General features: G+C 40.7%; 1 protein-coding gene across 4 annotated transcripts in view; it reads left to right on the top strand.

Moving 5' to 3' along the window:
• The window catches only part of znf423.L (zinc finger protein 423 L homeolog), a 275,238-nt gene that overhangs the window by 41,358 nt on the left and 213,561 nt on the right, over nucleotides 1-20,319 (top strand). For all 4 annotated transcript variants that reach the window (NM_001166439.1, XM_018256371.2, XM_018256373.2 and 1 more), the window contains 1 exon segment: nucleotides 17,690-17,878. In NM_001166439.1, coding sequence (NP_001159911.1) covers nucleotides 17,690-17,878 — 189 coding nt within the window.

Below are 20,319 nucleotides of genomic sequence, written 5' to 3'. Positions count from 1 at the left end.
TGAATATACCCTGAATAAATATGCCCCAAACTGCCGATACACATTGCCCTCAGAAAAGAATAAAATACTGTGACATCACAAACATGCCCACTCCTCCCTCATTGGGTGTTGTTCTGTAGCTTAGGCAGAAAGAGCTGGCAGCTGCAGACTCAGATACTGGAGAGTCCTGGACAGGAAGTTGCAAAGGGGAGGCCTGTTTACAGTTTTCAAATTAATATAGAGGTTTTTTGATCCAAAAGGTTTTTAAATAAAAACTATTTCATCTATTTTACACTATTTTACATGGTTTGATGCATTGTGAAAATTCATGCTATATGTCCCCTTTAAAGGCAGCTGTCAGAATTAATACAATAGTTGCTAATACTCCAGAAATGCTGCTAAAAATGTATAAACTAAATGTTGCTAAATTGTAACAGTTTAGAGTCTGCACCTAAATTACTGAGCTGCCACATTGAAACACCAGAGATAGGAACATTAAGGGGCACATTTACCTAGGGTCGAATATCGAGGGTTAATTAACCCTCGATATTCGACCGTCGAAGTAAAATCCTTCGACTTGCGATATTCCTACGATCGAACGATTCAAAGGATTTTAATCCATCGATCGAAGGATATGCCTTCGATCAGGATAATTGTTAGGAAGCCTATGGGGACCTTCCCCATAGGCTAACATTGGCCTCGGTAGGTTTTAGGTGGCGAACTAGGGGGTCGAAGAATTTTTTAAAGAGACAGTACTTCGACTATCGAATGGTTGAATAGTCGACCGATTTTTAGTTCGAATCGTTCGATTCGAAGTCGAAGGTCGTAGTCGAAGGTCGAAGTAGCCCATTCGATGGTCGAAGTAGCCATATTCGACCATTCGAAATTCAAACTTTTTGTCATCTATTCCTTCACTCGAACTAAGTAATTGGGCCCCAAAGCTTTAAAACAGTAAAAAAAAAAATTAAGTAATTGAAGTAATTATAAAAAGGTATTTTTCTTGTGATCAATCTGAAAACAATTGAACTGAAAAAAGTGTTTTGAAGGCAAACAACCCTTTTAAAATTGAGCAGTTTTTCCAGGTCTAAAAATGTGTAGAATTAAGACCCTTAAACCACTGAGAATGAGGCTTTGAACACTAATTCCACAAACAGCAAGTATAAGGCAATATTATTTGATTGTCATTGATCAACCAGGTTTTGCTTCTCATACAACACTAGAAACTAGTACCAAACTTATGAAGAGATGACATTTAGACCATGACACTTGACACACATTTTTCCATATTCAACTGATAATCTGTGTTGGAAAAACTTTGGTAATGTGGACACCTTGTTTTTTGTTTAGTGGGAGTGTGGTAAAATCCATCATTATTTGGTCAGTATATATTTTTTTTTTCCAAGTTCTGTTTATTTATTTCCAACAAACAAGAAAATAAAGTTTAATTACATACATAAAAAGAAAATACATAAATAAAATTGACATATTAACGCTTCCACTGATTACCTAGGTAGGATTACTCATGGTCGGTGTCCGTCAGTAATATATAGGAGGTAGGAGAAACAATTGCAAGGTGACATTGCTATCAGCTCATCAGAACCCACGCCAGAACCTCAAACATCACAGTTAGACCCGAACCTACTACACACCAATATCTAGCTCAAGTATGTACCAAATTATCTAACGCCATCCATGTGCCCCAAATCAGATCAAATTTAGTCGGGCAATTTCTAGAGATATACTGCCTTTATATGTGGCAAATTAGAATTGACAAGCTGCTTCCACTCCCCGATCCGGGGGGCCTGAGTGTCCTTCCAGTGGAGGAGAATGAGTTTCTTGGCAAAGAATAAAAGTTGGAGGAGTAAAAGTCTGTTCCTGGTGTTTAAGGGTAGGTCCTCTGTAAGACCCAAAAGACTTAGTGTCGGCGTGGCAACATGTGGAAGGCCCAAGTGGATATGAAAAAAGTCCCAAACATCTTTCCAGTACTTCTGTAATTGCCAAAACATGTGATAGTAAGTACCCTCCTCCGAACAGCCTCTGAAGCAGGCGTCCGTTGAATTTGGAAAGATTCTCGCCAATCTCACAGGCGTGTAGTAAATGCGGTTAAGAAAGTTTATTTGAATAAGCCGGTCTCTGGCAGGTATTGAAATGTCTCTCACTTGGCTGAGAATATCCGACCAAGCATCCTGTGGAAATTCTCCCAGGTCCTGAGCCCATTGAGATTTAGCTCTAGCCAGTGGATCAGGCATTAAGTCCATCAGACCGCCATAGAGGTTAGAGGTCAGGTGACGGAGCCCTTCCAGTTTAAGAAGTTTCTCTATTCGAGGCTCTCTAAGGTGCACCGTGTTGCCAGGGAATTGTGCCGAAAAGGCGTGCTTAAGCTGCAGATATCTAAATAAATAGTGATTCGGCAAGTCAAAGTCACTTTTGAGCTGGTCAAACGTTTTAAGTGCATTCCCAGTAAGAATATGGCGAAGTTCTGTAACTCCTTTAGTCGCCCAAATGCCCGGATCAGGGATCTGGAGAAATTGACCTAGTAGTTTGTTGTGCCACAATGGCATCGCTGGGGACCATTGATTGGTGTTTAGATATGCCTTCTTTGACACAATCTGCCAGCATTTGAAAGTGGATAGGGTCGTATCAGGTAAATCGTGACCTGGCCTGGGGCCGGCAAAGGGAAGAGTTTGTAATCCATCTTCGGAGCCCATGATGTGCCTCTCGAGGGTCAACGCGCGATTGTCCAGATTGGGGTGCCACCATTGATGCAAATTGGATAGTTGAGCCGCAAGATAATAGTTCCTAAAATTAGGTAGTGCCAAACCACCTTGGTTCCACGATGCCTGCATAATTGCCCTTGCCAGTCTCGGTTTAGAGTTGGGCCACAGTAGTTTCTGAAGCAGCTTGTCAATGCCATTGAACCAGCAGAGAGGTACATAGGTTGGAGCATTAGCCAATACATAAAGCAATTTAGGCAGACATAACATTTTAATGAGATTCACACGACCCACCAAGGACAGGGGCAACATCGCCCACGTAGGGATTCTGGCTTTTAGAGTCGCTAAGATAGGTTGCAAGTTTAATCTAGTATAGCTAGATTTGTCAAGGGAGACCGTTATGCCAAGATACTTCATTTCCGTAACCCATTTCAGTGGCAGATCTATTCTGGGGCACGGGTTAGGGTCTATAGGAAAGATGCTGGACTTATTCCAGTTAACACGTAAACCGGAATACTCCCCAAATTGCTTCACCAATTGTAAGACATTATCAAGGGAGTGATTGGTATCCGCTAGGTAAATCAAAGTGTCGTCCGCATAAAGGGATATCTTCTCTTCTCTATTGCCCACTCGGAGCCCTTGTACCCGGGGGTCATCCCTAATCATGGCAGCAAGGGGTTCAACTGCCATTGCGAACAATAAGGGGGAAAGGGGGCACTCCTGTCTAGTACCTCGAGTCAGACGAAAGGGTGTGGATAGCAGCCCATTAGCCAGCACCGAAGCCTGGGGAGAGTCATAAATAATTTTAATCCAGGCGATAAAGTTAGCACCCAAGACAAATTTAGATAACACCTCGAAAAGATATGCCCATTCCACAGTATCGAAAGCATTTTCTGTGTCCAGAAAGGCTATCACCCTTATGTTGGAGTTGTCATGTGTGATGGATAGATTGTGGTATAGGCGTCTAACATTAGTATAGGTGGATCTATTGGGGATGAATCCCGCCTGGTCTGGGTGTATAAGGTGATTGATTACCCGCTGAAGGCGGTTAGCTAGCAATTTGGTGAGTATTTTCGCATCCATGTTAAGAAGTGATATGGGCCTATAGGAGCTACACTGTGATGGGTCCTTATCCTGTTTAAGAATCAGCGTTATCGTTGCCTGGTAGAATGAAGGTGGAAGAATTTTTGATCGTGAGGCTGAATGGAGCAGGTCCAATAGTTTTGGGGCTAACAGTTTAACATGGGTTTTGTACCATTCTGCGGGCAGTCCGTCAGGGCCAGGGGCTTTCATATTCGGAAATGAGGTGATGACATCCTCTATTTCCTCTAGAGTAAAGTCAGCATTAAGATCCGTACGTTGGTCATTGTCTAAAGTGGGGAGAGTAATCAGGTGTAAGTATCGTCTGATTTCAACCTCCGATTTATTGAGCTTGGAGGAGTACAGTTGAGTATAGTACTCTGCAAGGAGAGCAGTTATTGCAGACGGATCAGTAAGATCCGAGCCATCCACCGCTGTTAAGTGTGGGATGGAGGTAGACGGACGCAGCTCTTTAGTTAGGAAAGCTATGTGTCGTGCGTTGGTATCTCCATGTTCATACATCTGATGTGCTCTGTTAGTGAAATATCTTTTAGTGGCATCTACAAGTAGAAGTCTAAGGTTACGTTGAGTCGAGTCTAAGCGGGCTTGTGTATCTGGTGTGGGGTTATTCGCATGACCTTGTTCCGCTTGAGCTAGATCCATCTCCGCCACCCCTATATTATGCCTATACCTAGTCCGGTATGTCTTGATCATCGAGATGTATGCACCTCTAGTGTATGCTTTGTATGCATCCCACGTTATGTTCGAGTCACATTCAGTCAGGTTATGAAGCCAAAATTCAGCATGATGTATGGGAAATTCTGTCTGTAGGTCTGGAGTTGCAACCCTGCGCCCTCCCAATCTCCATTGACTCTGTGAGGGGGGTCGGCCCAGCTGAAGTGTTATCTGTATGGGCGAGTGGTCTAAGCAGGGACGGGGGAGAAAATCTGCTCCCACGACCCTGCCCAGAAGATCAGCAGTGGAGTAAATAAGATCAATCCGGGACATAGCTGATTTAGCCGGGGTATAACAAGAGTATTGTGTGTCTCTAGGGTGCTTCCACCTCCAGAGGTCAGTCAGACCCAGAGCTTCAGACCACGCCTGTAGCCCAGAGGCTCGTCTCTTTTCAGGGGGGTGGCAATCAAGCCGTGTGTCAGGCACCGCATTAAAGTCGCCCGCGAGAATGATAGGTCTGGGGTCAGGGCTCTGTATCTTGGCTGCAATTTGATTGAGTAGATCTATGTCAAATGGAGGTGGGTTATAAATACAGACTATAGTAATTGGACAGTGTGCTAAGATACAATGCAGAATAAGATAGCGACCCTTTCGGTCCGACTGCACTACTTCAAACGTAAACGGGATTCCCTTTCGTATCAGAATAGCTACGCCAGACGAATAGGAGGAGTAGTGAGCATGATAGTGATGAGCCACCCATACCTTCCTAAGGGACATAATTTTGCTACCAGTGAGGTGGGTCTCTTGCAACAGGGCTACGTCAGTGTTGTGATCTTTAAGATATTTGAGTATAACCGTCCTCTTAATTCTGTCATTGAGACCCCTCACGTTCCAGGAAGTTAGCTTAAGTCGCCCTTCCATGCTAAATTGGGGGAGCAGTCAACACCAGGGAACCAATTGGGAAGGTTGGGGGGACAGAAGTGCAACCAAGTCTCAGTCACCAGTGAAATTACAATCCACCTTGTCAGACACCCGTCTGTGGAAGCTATGGCAGTAAGAGTACATATGGCAATTACATTCAATAAAAAAACATAGTAAAACAATCTAACTAAACATCCCATAAGTAACCCAATCCCACCCGGTATCATCAAAATAGAGATACTACCCCTAACTTTAACAATATATATTCCCCTCAATATATCCTATAGGCAGGCCAAACCTTCCCTATGGGAACAGACATGTCCTGGCTCCTTCCGGGATATCCTACTGGGCTGAACAAGACCAAAGCCGTACGAGAAAAAGCAACTGAGTGGGTACTGTGTGGGGAACACAGGAAACAAGAGACCCCACTCCGAGCAAGCCAAATGCGTAGCATACCGCGGCAATACGATCATGAGGGTGGCACCCTTATTTCAGGCCTTTCCCATCCATCGTTTATTTCTTGTGGCTCAGTGAAAAAAAGGTTTTTTCCATCTGCCTGTATCCGCAGCTTGGCAGGGTAAAGCATTGCATATGGAACGTTATTATCTCTGAGTCGTTTCTTGGCGCCAACAAAAGTGGCCCTCTTTTTCTGTATGCCAGTAGAAAAGTCTGGGTAGAGTGAGATTTTTTTGCCTTGGTATTGTATATCACCAATGCGCCTTGCCGCCGATAGGGCTGCATCACGGTCGTTATAATTCAATAATTTGGCCAGGAATGGGCGCGGGGGGGCCCCCGGTGGTGCTGGCTTAGTTGGGACCCTATGGGCTCTCTCAACCACCAGAAAGGAGGAGAAGGTGGACTCACCCAAGTGCTGTTTCAGCCATTCCGTAAAGAAGGCCTCAGGATCTTGGCCCTCGACTCCTTCCGGTAGGCCCACCACTCTCACATTGTTGCGCCTGTGCCGGTTCTCCAAATCCTCCATGTGTGCGACTGCTTGTTTAATTTGGGTACGAAGTTGTGAAACTTCCTCCCGCAGTGGGGCACATGAGTCTTCCAGAATGCTAATGCGGGATTCTGCCTCCGCTGTGCATTCTCTGATGTTTTGAGTGTCTTGATGCAGTATGGAGAACTCTGTGCGCAACTCGTCAATTTTGTTGGTAAACGTGGCCATCAGGGTTGCCTGGCATTCCGCTATCGCTGGGAGTACCTGAGTAAGCGGCAAATCTGGTGCAGGTTGTTGTGAGGCTTGCGATTGCTCTTTAGGCGTGGTAGGCCGCACCGGCTCCTCACCGCCATCTTGCTTCTGCTCTCTTGCGTTCGCACTGAGTTTTTGTGCGGTTTCGGTCTTGTTGCGGGGACCGCTTTTGCCTCCCATCAGCTCCGGTGGTACAGTACGGCAATGCCAACAATATCCCAGGCGACAATCGGCCCAGTCGAGGATATCAGGGTAATATCAGAATGAGTTATCAGTGGAGCTCTATCTGTACACGTCTGCCCTCTTAGGCTGCCATGCCACGCCCCCCTTGGTCAGTATATTTAATCTTTTTTAGGAGCTTTACCATTACACTATTGCTGTTTCAGCCAGAATGCTATTGAATTTAGATATGCCTTTTTTGAAATCTACACATATATTTTTAGCTATCCATATTTTAGCTGTGGCTAGACTACTTATTGCATGGAGATGGAAACAAAAGGAGCTACTTGCTTTACCGGTAAGTGTTAACTTAAAACTAAGTTTGAATATATTGAGGCTGAGAACATACATTCTCTCCAAATTATCAAAATAGGATCTATATATTAATAGTATTTGTGGGTCAGCCTAATGCTCCTTAGTATAATTTTAGGGGAAGCATGTGCTACTAGTTATCATTTAATACTTAAGGTCTCAATTAAGTTCTATTTTGGTATTTCCATTTTCAGTGAAAATCTTCTTGTAAGTTATTATGTTTTATAGACTTATTTGTTTATACCAGATTAATAGGTTTCTTTTTAAATATATTTTTTCTTTAGTTTTTCTTGCTATCTCGTGTCTCACTTTTATTGAGATGTGACTTATATTTTGGTGAAACTCAATAAATTATTTAATAATTTTTTTTTAGAGACAAGGCAATTGGCTTTTCAAGCTGACCACAGATGGCAGCCAAGTCATCTGCAATAACACATTCTTACCAAATTAAATTACATTTGTTTGGGGGGGCATAAAGGACTATAGTTAGAACCTGCTAAACAATATTAATGTGTGTGAAAAAAATCATAGGGGCAAATTTACTTACCTTCAAGTTGCGCCAGCGTTGGCTTCGCTGCACTTCGCCAGGGCTGTGCAAATTCATGAAGATCCGAAGTTGCGCACAAGTTACCGATTGTTTGCGAAGTTGCGCTAGCGATGTTACGATCAGCAGCTCGAAGTTACACTAGTGAAAGTACAATGGACTAATATGCAGCAGAAAACACATTACACTACACAAGGCCAGGGAACCTTAATAAATGTTTTCTAATTTTTTTGAGCAATCCCTATCTACTCTATTGCACTTCGCCTGGTCTGAGGTGGAGAAGTAAAGTCTGGCGCAAGAGGTAACGTTCACGAAATTCTGCAACTTAGTGAATTAGCGTAGTTAAGTCCCTTCGACCATATCGCAACTTCGCCTGGCGTAAGGGTGTGAAGTAGCGCTAGAGTAGGTCCACTCCGCCGTTTAGTAAATTAGCTTGCAGGCGTGCAGTCGTAGTAGTAGCGAAACAGACAAATCCTCAGGTGTTAGCCCCCCAAAATTACAATTTGTTAGAAATCTGTGTAGTTCTGCCTGGGTCATTATCTATGGCCTTCACCCACATTCAGCTACCTGCTTCTACATCTTTTAATAAAGAGTATGTTAACTCACTCTTTTAGGGTACTGTTCTATTTTACAATGTTTTTCTCATTTCAAGTGTTTTTTTTTTTTCTTGCTGTTCAATAAATGTTCTTAATACATATTTATGGGCATTGCCTTCATTTATTAAATTGAATGATGTTCAACTACATAAAGGTGAATTTGGTGAAGATATTTTTTTTATTATTGTTTTTTTAAAAATTCAGATCCACACCAAACCATGAAGGGGCTTTACATACTTTTAAATCAAATATGGTTTTTGCTTGCACTTCTGTGTCACAATCTGTATTTGCTTCATAAACTATACTACTGATAGAAACGTTACTTTGTAAGGAATTCAAATGGTTTTGTAACTTACTTTACAAAGAATGTTACATAATATTAGCACTGTTGAGGTAGAGAATGTTTTGGGTGAATGTATTGTATTAGTAATTTGTATTGCATTCTTTTTTCGACCTGTTTTTCCTTAGGATTTTGCCACAGGAAAGCTAAGGGTTTGGTGTTGACTGGCCATCTTATCACTAGAATGTGGCTTCAATCCATTCAGCCCATGTTTTATGATATTTAATCAGACAACCACTAGTTAAATAGCTCATTTACTGTATATGAGTAGTAGATTTTGGCTTTCTCTGCATGAAACAGTAGGGTTCTCATTAAGTCCTGTTTTGCATTGGCTGGTACTCTCTCATCTATAATACCCACAAGACAGACTTATGGTGAAAGTATCTTGGGGAAAGGGACCTTTATCCTGAATACTCAAAGTCGCCTTATTCCAATATTTAGCCTCTTATAGGCATAACCACAAAATATTCATACAATTGTCTGTTTCCTAGCACAATAAACTTTGTCTTGATATGTTACATAGCTCAGCTATGATGTCCCCCAAGAGAAAAAGAGATTAAAAGATTTTTTGCATGCACATTAGTGATGGACTAATACTTTAAACATGTAATTTTTGATCTGCACACAATCTCCTTCTGTCCTTCTCACTCATTATGTCTTCACCACCATCCAGGACTTTTCAAATGCTGCACCCTGCCTTGGGAACTCTCGCTTCTTTCTTATTTGGATACTTCTAGGTCTTCAAATGTTCACTTTTCCAAGCCTATAGTCTAAACCTGCATTAATTTTGACCACATTGCTAAAACTTACATTTTCTCCCACACTTACTGTATGCTAACCAGTGATTTACCAATTTTACCAAACACTACTATCCTTATCCTGACCCATCTATCCTAACATTGGTTATCACAACCATATATTTCATATGCCTTTTAAAGGCAACATATAACTGTAAGATTTTGCTATTCTTTGCTGTTCGTAAAACATTAGTGATTCAAGGATGGGATAGTATTTGGAATTCTGGGCAGAAAAATGCAGCTTTGACCTAAAATAATAGAAATGCTTTCTCAGTAAGAGGTAGGATCAAATCATTTTAAATCATAGTGTAGTGTTAACATACTTTCTGCTGATTGTCTAGTAAAAAGTCTTCTATAGATAAAATACTCCTTTATTTTCTAAAAGTTGGATTCTATCCCATCATTTTCTTTTGTGAATCATGGATGAGATTACATTTTCTTCACACTGTGCTCCTTTCCATCCCTGAAGGGGATGCAGTTTTATCTTAAGAAATTCTTATTTCCGGCTGTAGATAAAAATAATGTTCTCAGAGGCAGATTGTTCTCTTAAAGAGAATACGCTTACCTGCCTTGAAACTAATTATGCCCGGGAAGCCTTTTTAATTAGATAATAGTAATAATGAAGCGGCGATTAGATTTCTCTGCAGAGGGGTGGAAAATCATGGTTTACCCAGTGCCCCGGCAAATAGAAAACCCTGGAGAACATTTTAATCAGTTTCAGGGGCTAGTTTTAAAGACTTTTGGGCAGTGTTGTTAATTTTCAGGTGTATGCTGAATATGTGTGCTTTCTTTTCTATTACCCAACAATCTGGCATTTTCAACATCTGGCTGTAAGTGGCAATTTCTGTGTCACTTGAGAGAAAACAATTCTTTTCACAAACATGGCCCTTAAAATAATTCAAAATGCAAATCTATAGGGCCCATTTATAAAGATCCACTGCTAAGGGCTTTGATCCTTCACTGATTTGCCTCAATAGGATTTCTTGCTCCTAGACTCAGCTCTGCATGACAGAGTTATATACAGGGCATTGGAAGTGCATTGTGTCCCTTTGTACTACCTAGCTTCCTTACTTCCCTTCTTCCTTTTAGTCTTGCAAGGTTTGCTGCTGTGTCAAAGGGAAGCAAAGAGTTGTCAATTAGCATGCAAATTGTAAAAGTACATGATTTTCTCTTTGCCCAACTGTTGTGAGCCAGTATTTGGTCTGTAAAGAAGATTTTGGAATGATCATCTTTTTAGGCTGAAGTTGAACTAGTTAATGCATGGTGATTTTATGTGTAAGCATATTTACCATGATAGGGTTAATCACTCCTAATAGCAAGTTGGTTGGATGCCTGTCTTGTCAAAGTGAAAGCACAGGATTAGGCAACTTGACCTGAGATGGCTGCCTACACAACAGTAATACAACTGCAAAAAAATACACTTATTTCAAGAATAACATTTTTGGGTAGTGGGCAAAAGGGAGATTTTGTTGCCTGCACTAAATTTGCACTACTGCGGGTTATAGATCTCTTGAAAATGCTTATCACATGGAAATAATCAAAATCCCGATGTGCAAAACCTATGCATCACTTTGTTTTTCTGAAGTTGCCTCGCAAGGAAACTTCTGGCGACTTTGAGACACGTAGGTTTTACCACCAGCGTTTTCAATTATGGCCAGTGGAGAAGCATTTCTGGGAGATTTGTTGCCCGCAATAGTGTAAATTGATTGCAGGCGACAAATCTTCACGGCAGCCATTACCCTCAAATTGTAGATTGAATTAGTTGTACACTGTGTAATTTAGTGATAAAAGCTTCACTATATAATACATGACAGAATCTCATGTTTTGTTGTTTTTGTAAAATAAGTGTATAATTTATATAGTTAATTTCTGTCAGGTTTGGGTGCTGATGAATGGAGCCTATATGCTGGATAACCCAGGTGATACACATTTACTGCAGGTTTAACAGCAAAAGCCATGTTATGATAAAGGAGTTTTTAATGGAGATGAATGAAATATCAATAACAGTATAAACTGAAAGATACAACCTGGGTAAAGGCAAAGCAATGTCCAATAAACAGGCGGAGAAGGTCTGGGCAGGCAAGCAAGGTCCAAAGAGAAGGCAAGGTCAAAGGCAGGCAGCGTTCAAGCAGGGTCGAGATAACAGGCCGAAGGTCAAACCAGGGAATCCACAGAGAAAGGAATTAGGAACCAGGTGGGAACAGGAATCAGGAATCAGGAGTCGAGGCAGGGAACACAGGAACCAGGCAGGGGACACAGGAGTCAGGAATCGCAAGTAAGGGGCTGGATCGGGCTCAGGAGCTCAGATAATCAAGCCAGGATCTTAGGGCAGGGACAGGCTTATAAAGGGTCATTAATTGGGAATGGAAGACACATGTGGATAATGAAGCAGGGGAGAAAGAATATATTTCAAGTCTGTCCAGAGCAGTGTCTAACATGAGGACAGAGATCCTCCAGTGGCTCATCCTGGTAATGCAGAACCTTCCAACAACAGGGACCAGGGTTCGATTCCTGGCTGTTCCTGACAATTCCTGTGCTGATTAGCCTAAATAGAGGGAGGGTAGAAAAAAAAATATTGTCCAAATGGCTTTTCTTATCACTGCCAACTTTTTGCTCACTTTTGTATATTACTAAACTAATATCTTTTTAATGTGTATTTTACTGTTATTTGCTTTATCTTAATTGACCCTGAATCAAATGCTTAAGCACAAAAGTAAAGAGTTTTGGGTCATGGCAGAAAAGGCTAGTTTAAAGTGCTAATTATTACTTATACAATTTACATAGGCATGTGCAGAGGGAACTACTTATCCAAAAGTGCACATCAAACAAATTAGGGTTAATTAGAACACTTTCCATATAGTGGATGCTTCATCAGCAAGAGAATGGTGGGCAAATACATCTAATTTCATCCTCTTAACAACTGTTTGCAAGCTTAATTACTAAAATAACAGCATTTCTTATTTTCATTAGAGGGACAGGGTCATTACTATAGCATAACAGTGGTGTCTGTTTTAGTAAGCTGTCTGTTCCCACCTTTTACAGGTGCCCCTAGAGACAGAGGGAAATAAGCAGTGTTCATCATATGCTGATGAGCCCAATTAAAATACTTTGATATTTTGTGTTTTGAAAGCTTCTCCCAGTGTTTGCACAAAACACAGAATTCTAATTAGATTAATTAATCAGGCATTATGTTAATACTTTGCTTTAACCTCTTTATTGCCACATAGACAGGTGTAGGTTTAATATTATGTATAATTTTGGTTAAATGAAAACAAAGGCTGTTATAGGCTGAGAGTTCACTATAACAGATGTTCATAAAAATTTATTTTACATGGCTGCTTTGAGAACTATTCTCTCATGATTTATCAATATTATATTTTTCATCCTCTGCGGTCTTTTATTTAATGTTCATGAATTACATTTGTGCATGAACTTCATTTCTTGGGTGAGAGCTGTACAATCGACATTGCTTCAGCCTATATTTATGCATACAACATTGAACTGGATTTTACTTTAGCTGTATGGTCAGCTAATTTTGTTTTATTAATGTTGAATGTGAATAAAATTAGTAGAATTCACATGTTAGGGATATTGCATACCTCCCAACTGTCCCTTTTTCGGAGGGACAGTACCTCTTTTGACAGCTCAACCTGCAGTTGTCCCTATTTTCTCTGAAAGGAACAGCCAGAAAAAGAAACAAAGTGGCTTTTAGCAGAGAGCACAGAACAGCTAACAGGTGCAAATAAGAAACTTTGTAACAATTTTGAGACACAAAAAAACAGTTTAGATAAGGAGAATTATTTTCAAACTTTCATAACCTGCCAAATTTTGTAAAATGAACATGGTAATTAGGGGGTGTGGTCACCAAATTTCGCTGAGTTACGTGCGCAAAAAATTTTCTTCCTCTTTTTACTTCCAAAATGTTGGGAGGTATGATGATGTGCAGCATAGTTGCATTGCTGCTTTTCAGTGCTCATATCCTGAGCACTGAGTTCTATTTCAACCTGGCCACTACTGCTTATTTACAAATCAGTGCAATTGTAAATCGCTAAGATGAAAAAGTGTTCGTTTTCCCACTATTCATACAGCTGTTTGAACCTAAAAATGCTATCCAACATTTTGTGGCAAGCTTGCCTGTTCTGAGGAATTTAGTTTAATTGCAAAGTTCAAGGTCCCATTGAGCCAGGGAGTGGTAATTCTTATTCCCATAGCATGTTGTGTCTGAAAATGACTTGTGTCCAATGCATCAAGGCTTTACTTTGCAGGGTTGCACCATGTAGTGGAAGTAGCAACATTTGCGCACAAAAGATTTTTGCTGCAACTTGTGCATAAGACTTGGTAATTAGAGAGTGATGGCACTGATGCTTGAATTTTTGGAAAACCGGTGTATTGTAGTTAAAATATATAACTCAGACATAAAATTCGGAAACTCAGAATCAAGTTTATATATGAGTCAATGTGCATGCAAAAGGGCTTCTGGATTTTGTCTGTACTGATTTATGTCCCAGTGCAAGGAAGGGGACTTCTGGTTGAGCACCCGCCACTTTCAACAAGTGGATACCTTGCAGGTAGAGCACTCCACGATCGTGCAGCATTAATTAAAAATTTGGCAGACTCTAGAAATAATAAGTAGAATGCGATTTCCAATACGTTGAGAAAGGGCAAGGCCCGAAACATGTTGTGTGATATGTAGTTAGCTCTCCTCTTACAACTGATTTATGATTTCCAATACGTATCAGTTGTTTTTGTTTCACATTTTTACACTAACAAAGAACATATTTAAGATTTTTGTTTTTTCAATTTAGAAAAGAACATGAAAATTCGATTTTCTTACTAATGTTTTGATAAAATTTTCATGCAATTATGCAACCTTATTTATATAGTGAACAGCTCAAAGGTATTTTGGGTGCTTTATTGCCTGTCATCAGTGTAATTGCCTATGGACCAAAAAGCTCCCCATCTGATGTTTTCCTAAGGGCTACAGTGTATGGGGATGTGAATTTTGACATTCCCCGCTGTCAGCGAAAACCAATGATTGTTAAAACAGCCCTGGCTGTCTGTAACAGCATTATTAAATCTTGAAGAATTATATTTAATGAATTTAGGATAAAACTGTAAATGTTAAAAGGAAATGGTTTCAATGTATTCAGTAAAATATAGTATTATAAATTACACCATAAAACTCATGACAGTATCGCTTTACTGTCTAAAAGCCGCAGCAGTAGCGCCTATCCCCATAATATTTTCTGCTGATTCACAGCAAATTCTCTGGGCTGCTGTCCGTTTACTGAGTTTATGGATTTGCTTAAGAAACCATAATTGAAACATTGAAAAAGGGAAAGAGGGTACCTGGAGGCAGTGGCATAAATAGGGTCCTATGGGACCCTCTGGCACCACACCAGTGTTGCCACTAAGTCTGGAACAGATGTGAGATGCAAGGAGAACCGGGGATGGCCAGGAATTGGATCACAAACTACTGAGGGGTCACAGACTCACTCTGACATGGGTACAGCTCCCTTCCTCAGTATGAACATTAACTTGATCAGCCTTTCTTTAAAGGGGTTGTTCACCTTTGAGTTAACTGTTAGTACGATGTAGAGTGTGATAATTTTTTATAATTTGTGTTTTTTGAGTTATTTAGCTTTTTATTTCACAACTCTCCAGTTTGCAATTTCAGCAATCTGGTTGCTAGGGACCAAATTCCCCTAGCAACCATAAATTGATTTGAATAAGAGACTGGAATATGAATAGGAGAGGCCTCAATAGAAAATTGAGTAATAAAAAGTAGCAATAACAACAAATATGTAGCCTTGCAGAGCATTTGTTTTTCAGTGACCCCCACTTTAAAGTTGGGAAGAGTCAGAAAAAGGCAAATAATTCAAAAACTATAAAAAAAATAAATAATGATCAATTGAAAAGTTGCTTAGAATTAGCCTATAACATATTAAAAGTTCACTTGAAGGTGAACCACCCCTTTAACAAAGACCTTCGTCACCCTTCATTGCTCTTTTCCTGATTTTCTGTATTTTAATAATATCCCTATAATCTACAGATCAGTTAATTCCCTATGGGCCAGACTGTAATTTATATCCTTAATCCAGAATGCATTGTTTATAACGTAATGAGACAGCATTTGTCACTGCCGCACTCTCCAACCAGCTTTTCCTCCTGCCTGTCTACCTCACGTTTGTCTTCCTCCACTTCCTCATTCACTCTGCAGGGTCACTTGCTCCTCCTTTTCCGGTCTTGCTGTCTTTCCTTCCCACTTCCTTCTTTCTCCCGCCCTCTGCCCCTCTTAGGTTTTATGCCCTCTGCCACTTTCTCCCTTATTATCTCTCTCCCTCATCTGTTCCCCCCTCCATCTCTGGTCTTGCTCCATCTGTGTCTCTTTCCCTCTTCCTCTCCCCCTCCATCTCCGGTCACACTCCCTCTGTCCCTCCCACACCCTATCACTCTTCTGTCTTGCTCCATCTGCCTCTTCCACCCTCCAGCTATCAAATTACAATCTTGCTCCCTCTGTCTCTCCCACCCATGTCCCTCTCTGGTCTTGTGCCCTCTGCCACTCCCATTCTCCATCCACCATCAATCTGCTATCTGTCTTGCTCCCTTTATCCCTCTCCCCCTCCCACTCTCCGTTCATCGATGGTGTTGCCCAACCCCCGCATATTCCACCCTTTGTGTTGCCTTTTTCCCTTCCACCACTCATTAACCTGCAGCAATATTTATAAAATGCATGCCCAGGATGCCGCAGAACTTAGTCAGATCAAAGGAGAAGAAGCATGCAAATATAACTTGCATAAGTGCATTGAAGAGCATTTTCTTATTGTAGATATTTCTGCTAGCTATCTTCATTGGGTAAGATCTTTAACCCTTTAAGTAACAGAATTTGCACTCGGTGCCAGCCGTCTTCTAACATGTTATTTTCCTTTCTTTAGGGCTTTTTCTGGGCAGAACATTAATTAACTCAGCAACATGGTGTCTTTTCTTTTTAGGATAACCTTTTGTGTTAATCCACTGCTGAAACAAGATATAGTGCTCTATATGCCTACAGATATACCAAAAAAAAAAAAAATGAATATTTTATACCTAGCAGTGCTAGACTTGCCTGCTATGGGCACCCGGCGAAAACCCTAAGGGGCTCCACTGGTCCAAGAACATTGGCACGTGAACGCCTGGTCAAACATGGTGTGTGGGTTTTGGGCTGGATTCTGTTGGGCACTAATTGGTGGCAGACCGGCTACCCTAGTCCAGCGCTGCTGACATACCTGTCTACTCCTCAGGATTTCTTAGGAGTTACTAGGTTTTGGTCCCCCTCCTCATGACCGGCATTCCCCTGTTTTTGTTTTGTTCAAACTAACCTTTCGTTAGTGCCCTTACAGTGAGCATTTAGTTACCTGGAAGAGCCTGAGGGGCATTTGGGGGACTCCCAGTGCCCACCTTCTGCAACACACTTGGACATCCTCATTTATAAGTTGATGTCTCTGTGCTGACAATACAACTAATGTGGAAAGCCCTAATTATCTAGATTGTTCCAATAACCAATATATCTAGTTTTATAGATCAAAAACATGTATTTTTTAAAGCACTTACGCCTGGTACATTTGTTTTTCTTATCTGCCTTCTAGCATTCTTACTTTCAGCAACCTTGCACAGTCATGAGCATTGCTTCTATTGTAGGATTAAAATTCTCCTCCTACAAACAGCCATTGTTAGGCTGGATATTAGGCCCACGATCTGATCAATAGGGCCCACGATCTGATCAGCCCAATATCGCCCACCTCAATGTGGGCATATCGGGGAGAGATCCACTCATTTGGCCAAATCGTATGGCCACCTTAATAAAGCTGGAGCAGTTATTCTTACCAGCATTCTGACAGAGAGTCTCTGTCCTGATCATTCGTGTGGGGGGAGCCTCCAAGTCAAGAGTATTTACCATCTGTCAGCCTAACATAATCTGCAGTCAGGAACAATGTTATTTTTCTCCGCTTCCAAAGGAAACCAGGATGGGGGGCGGGAAATTCAAAGTAATCTCTGCCCTGCCTTTGCACTTTTGCTTCAGGCTTCCTCCTCCTTACGCTCTCCTCCGCCCCCTATCAAAAAACAAAAACTCCTGCACAAGAACTAATATATGAAAAAAAAATAAAATCATACATCTGTCAGTGGGCCCTGGGCAGATGCCCCCTTTACCCTGTTATTAAAGCGGCCTTGGTCTAGTCAGCCTATATTTAAATTCTAACAGAAAGAAAATAATTAATTTGATGTTTTCTAAAAGTTTCTATTTTATAGTATAATTTTTTTGTTTTTTCTGTTTCTGCAGGGGGTCTGGATAGAGAGACAGATGGAGAGGGTCAAACTTTGGAAGATGGCAACAGCATGACCAGCCAGGAAGAGAGAATTGAGGAAGAGGAGCTGGAAGATGAATCAATTTACACTTGCGATAACTGCCAGCAGGATTTTGATTCCTTGGCCGAATTGACGGAGCATCGGACCCAGCATTGCCTAGGAGGTAATCCCAAACTAAGTTTGCAGGTCTGACAGGTGGTTAGCAAGGTAATTGGACAATGCAGCTGTAGGGGATCTCAAGTGATAATAAGGAATTAATTATGTCCTTTTTTAACAATAATGCCATTTTTAGTGTTCTTCTGTTGGTAGATCAGATCCAAGATATATTTCTCTCTACCAGCCAAGTATTCACTCTTCTCTTTTGCACAGCAGTTGCAACTCTACTTTTCAACATTTTTATTGTTTCAAATTTGACATCCTAGTAATGCAATATTATGAGTATAAAATACTCTAAAATACTCTAAAGACAAAAAATTGTAAAATACAAAAGAACTCATACACTATACTTCTCATAAAAGGTTAACTCTTTCAGATACGCAGTGCCCAATTTCCTAACCTACAGCTGTTAACTCGAGCAATGCAAATAGGGCTGCCATCAAAATTCTGCTTGATTTAGAATAAAAACACAGTGAATTACATACATATTTATGTAGCAGTTGAGGTTGAAAATACATGTCTCAAGTTCAAATGTTTGCTTAAAAGGAAAATATAACCCCTTTTTACATAAGCACATTAAGTTGTGTTTTTTTGAAATTCAGAAAATAAATATGTGTATTTTTTCACTCAGACATAACTGATACCACAGATAGAAAAGAAACCATAATAGTTTGTCAGTGTTGTAGGGACCATTTCCCAACCCACCTTTTTATTTACAGGTTCATATTTATTATGCTGTGTAAAAAAGGCTGGATAATATGCCACACATTACCAGGATTTGCCTTGTAAAAAATGAAGTAAAATATGCACGCTTTTTTTCTTAGAGTGACTTCTGCCAGAAGCAAGTAAAATAATGACGGCAAATCTGGCATTCGCATGGCGTAAAATTACACACACCATGTGATATTTATACAACTTTTTACATAATTTTTTCGGCAAATTTCATTTTACACAGCATAATAAATATGCCCCACAATATAACCAACCCCATCCTCACTTTTTGCTATTGTGAATGGTGGGTTTTGGAACAAGGTAAGGAAAGGATTGAATAAAACTGTGAGCCCGGGAAGGTTGGTTTTCACAAGTAACATGGCTTCAGTCAGATATGTGTGTGTGTGCTTATTCCATTAAACAACCTCCTAGCTGAAGGGGAAGAAAATCATTGCTTGCTGACTCAAGTTTTGCAATTCGACCAGTTCCTGGTGCCACCTCTGTTCCCTTGCTGCCATAGTAATATTTAGCAAAAAATATCCTGGGAAGTGACCTTATCTATGGTGGTAGAGACATGATCGTAACAGTAGTGTTAATGAAAATATATTTGCATTTTAATTTTGAGCTTTAATAGATTGCATATATCAGGGGGCAATATTTTTCATTTTTCAACCAAGTGTCTCCTGCAGGCTTTATAAATGTGGATCTCTGAATGACAGATTTAAATCACACTCAAAGTATTTGGAAACTCTGGTCTGATTAGATCTGATTAGAGTCATGGAAATATGTGCAGTGTTTACAAAATTGAATATAGTTATTGTTTTCAGGATGGCATTTTTGTGTTGCTAAATAAAAGTTTCACTTAACCCCTGAAAAGGGTATAAACTGGTAGAACACTTCAACAAGTCAAGTGAAGTGGATTTTATTGTCATTTCAGCCATATACAGTAATACAGTCCATAGTAGAAAAAAAATAACGTTCCTCCAGAACCCATGGTGCTATACATAAGACTATACTGGGTACATCAAGTATGAGTTTTTGAAGTGAAAAATCTTAGCAGGTACATGGTCCCGCTGGGCAAGGTCGACATACAAGGTGGGCATACATTTATGTAAAGTATTTCAGAGGTGTAATTCAGTTCCTTATGAATGTATTCAGTTCAGTTCTTGGGAGTTGAGATGCATGATGGCTTGTGGAAATAAACTGTTGCGCATTCTGAAAGTCATCACCCGAATACTGTGGTATCTTTTACCGGATGGCTGGAGATTAAAGAGATCATGTGCAGGGTGGGTGCTATCCCTGACAATGGGCTTCTTGAGGAAGTGACGAGTTTGAGTCACGAAACGCGTCAAGCCATGCTCTCAATCTGCCTGCAATTCATTTATGTTTGCACAATGCTTTTAATGCAATTTTCTGAATAAAATTGGAAATTTTTAACCTTATTGGCCCATGGATCCAGTGTTTCTGGCAGCCTGTCAGTGTGCTTTCCGAATTGTTGCTTAGTGTACCACATGACCGGAGTGGTAAGGCTGCTCGTTACTCACTTGAGGATCGCTGCTCTCCTCTCCCAGGACCTTCACTTCGGCGCTTCTAGTTTTCCCCTGTCCTCGTCGCCTGCACAGGTAGTGATGCAGCTGCATAAAATGCTTTCAATAGACCCACTGTAAAAGATAGTGAGGATAGATGGTGGAAGGTGGGCTTTTTTCAGCTTTCGCAGAAAGTAGAGATGCTGCTGTG

Source organism: Xenopus laevis, chromosome 4L (assembly GCF_017654675.1).
Source record: "Xenopus laevis strain J_2021 chromosome 4L, Xenopus_laevis_v10.1, whole genome shotgun sequence".
Taxonomy (NCBI): domain Eukaryota; kingdom Metazoa; phylum Chordata; class Amphibia; order Anura; family Pipidae; genus Xenopus; species Xenopus laevis.
Note: the sequence above shows the minus strand (reverse complement) of the source record. Positions and strands in the feature narration are given on the sequence as shown.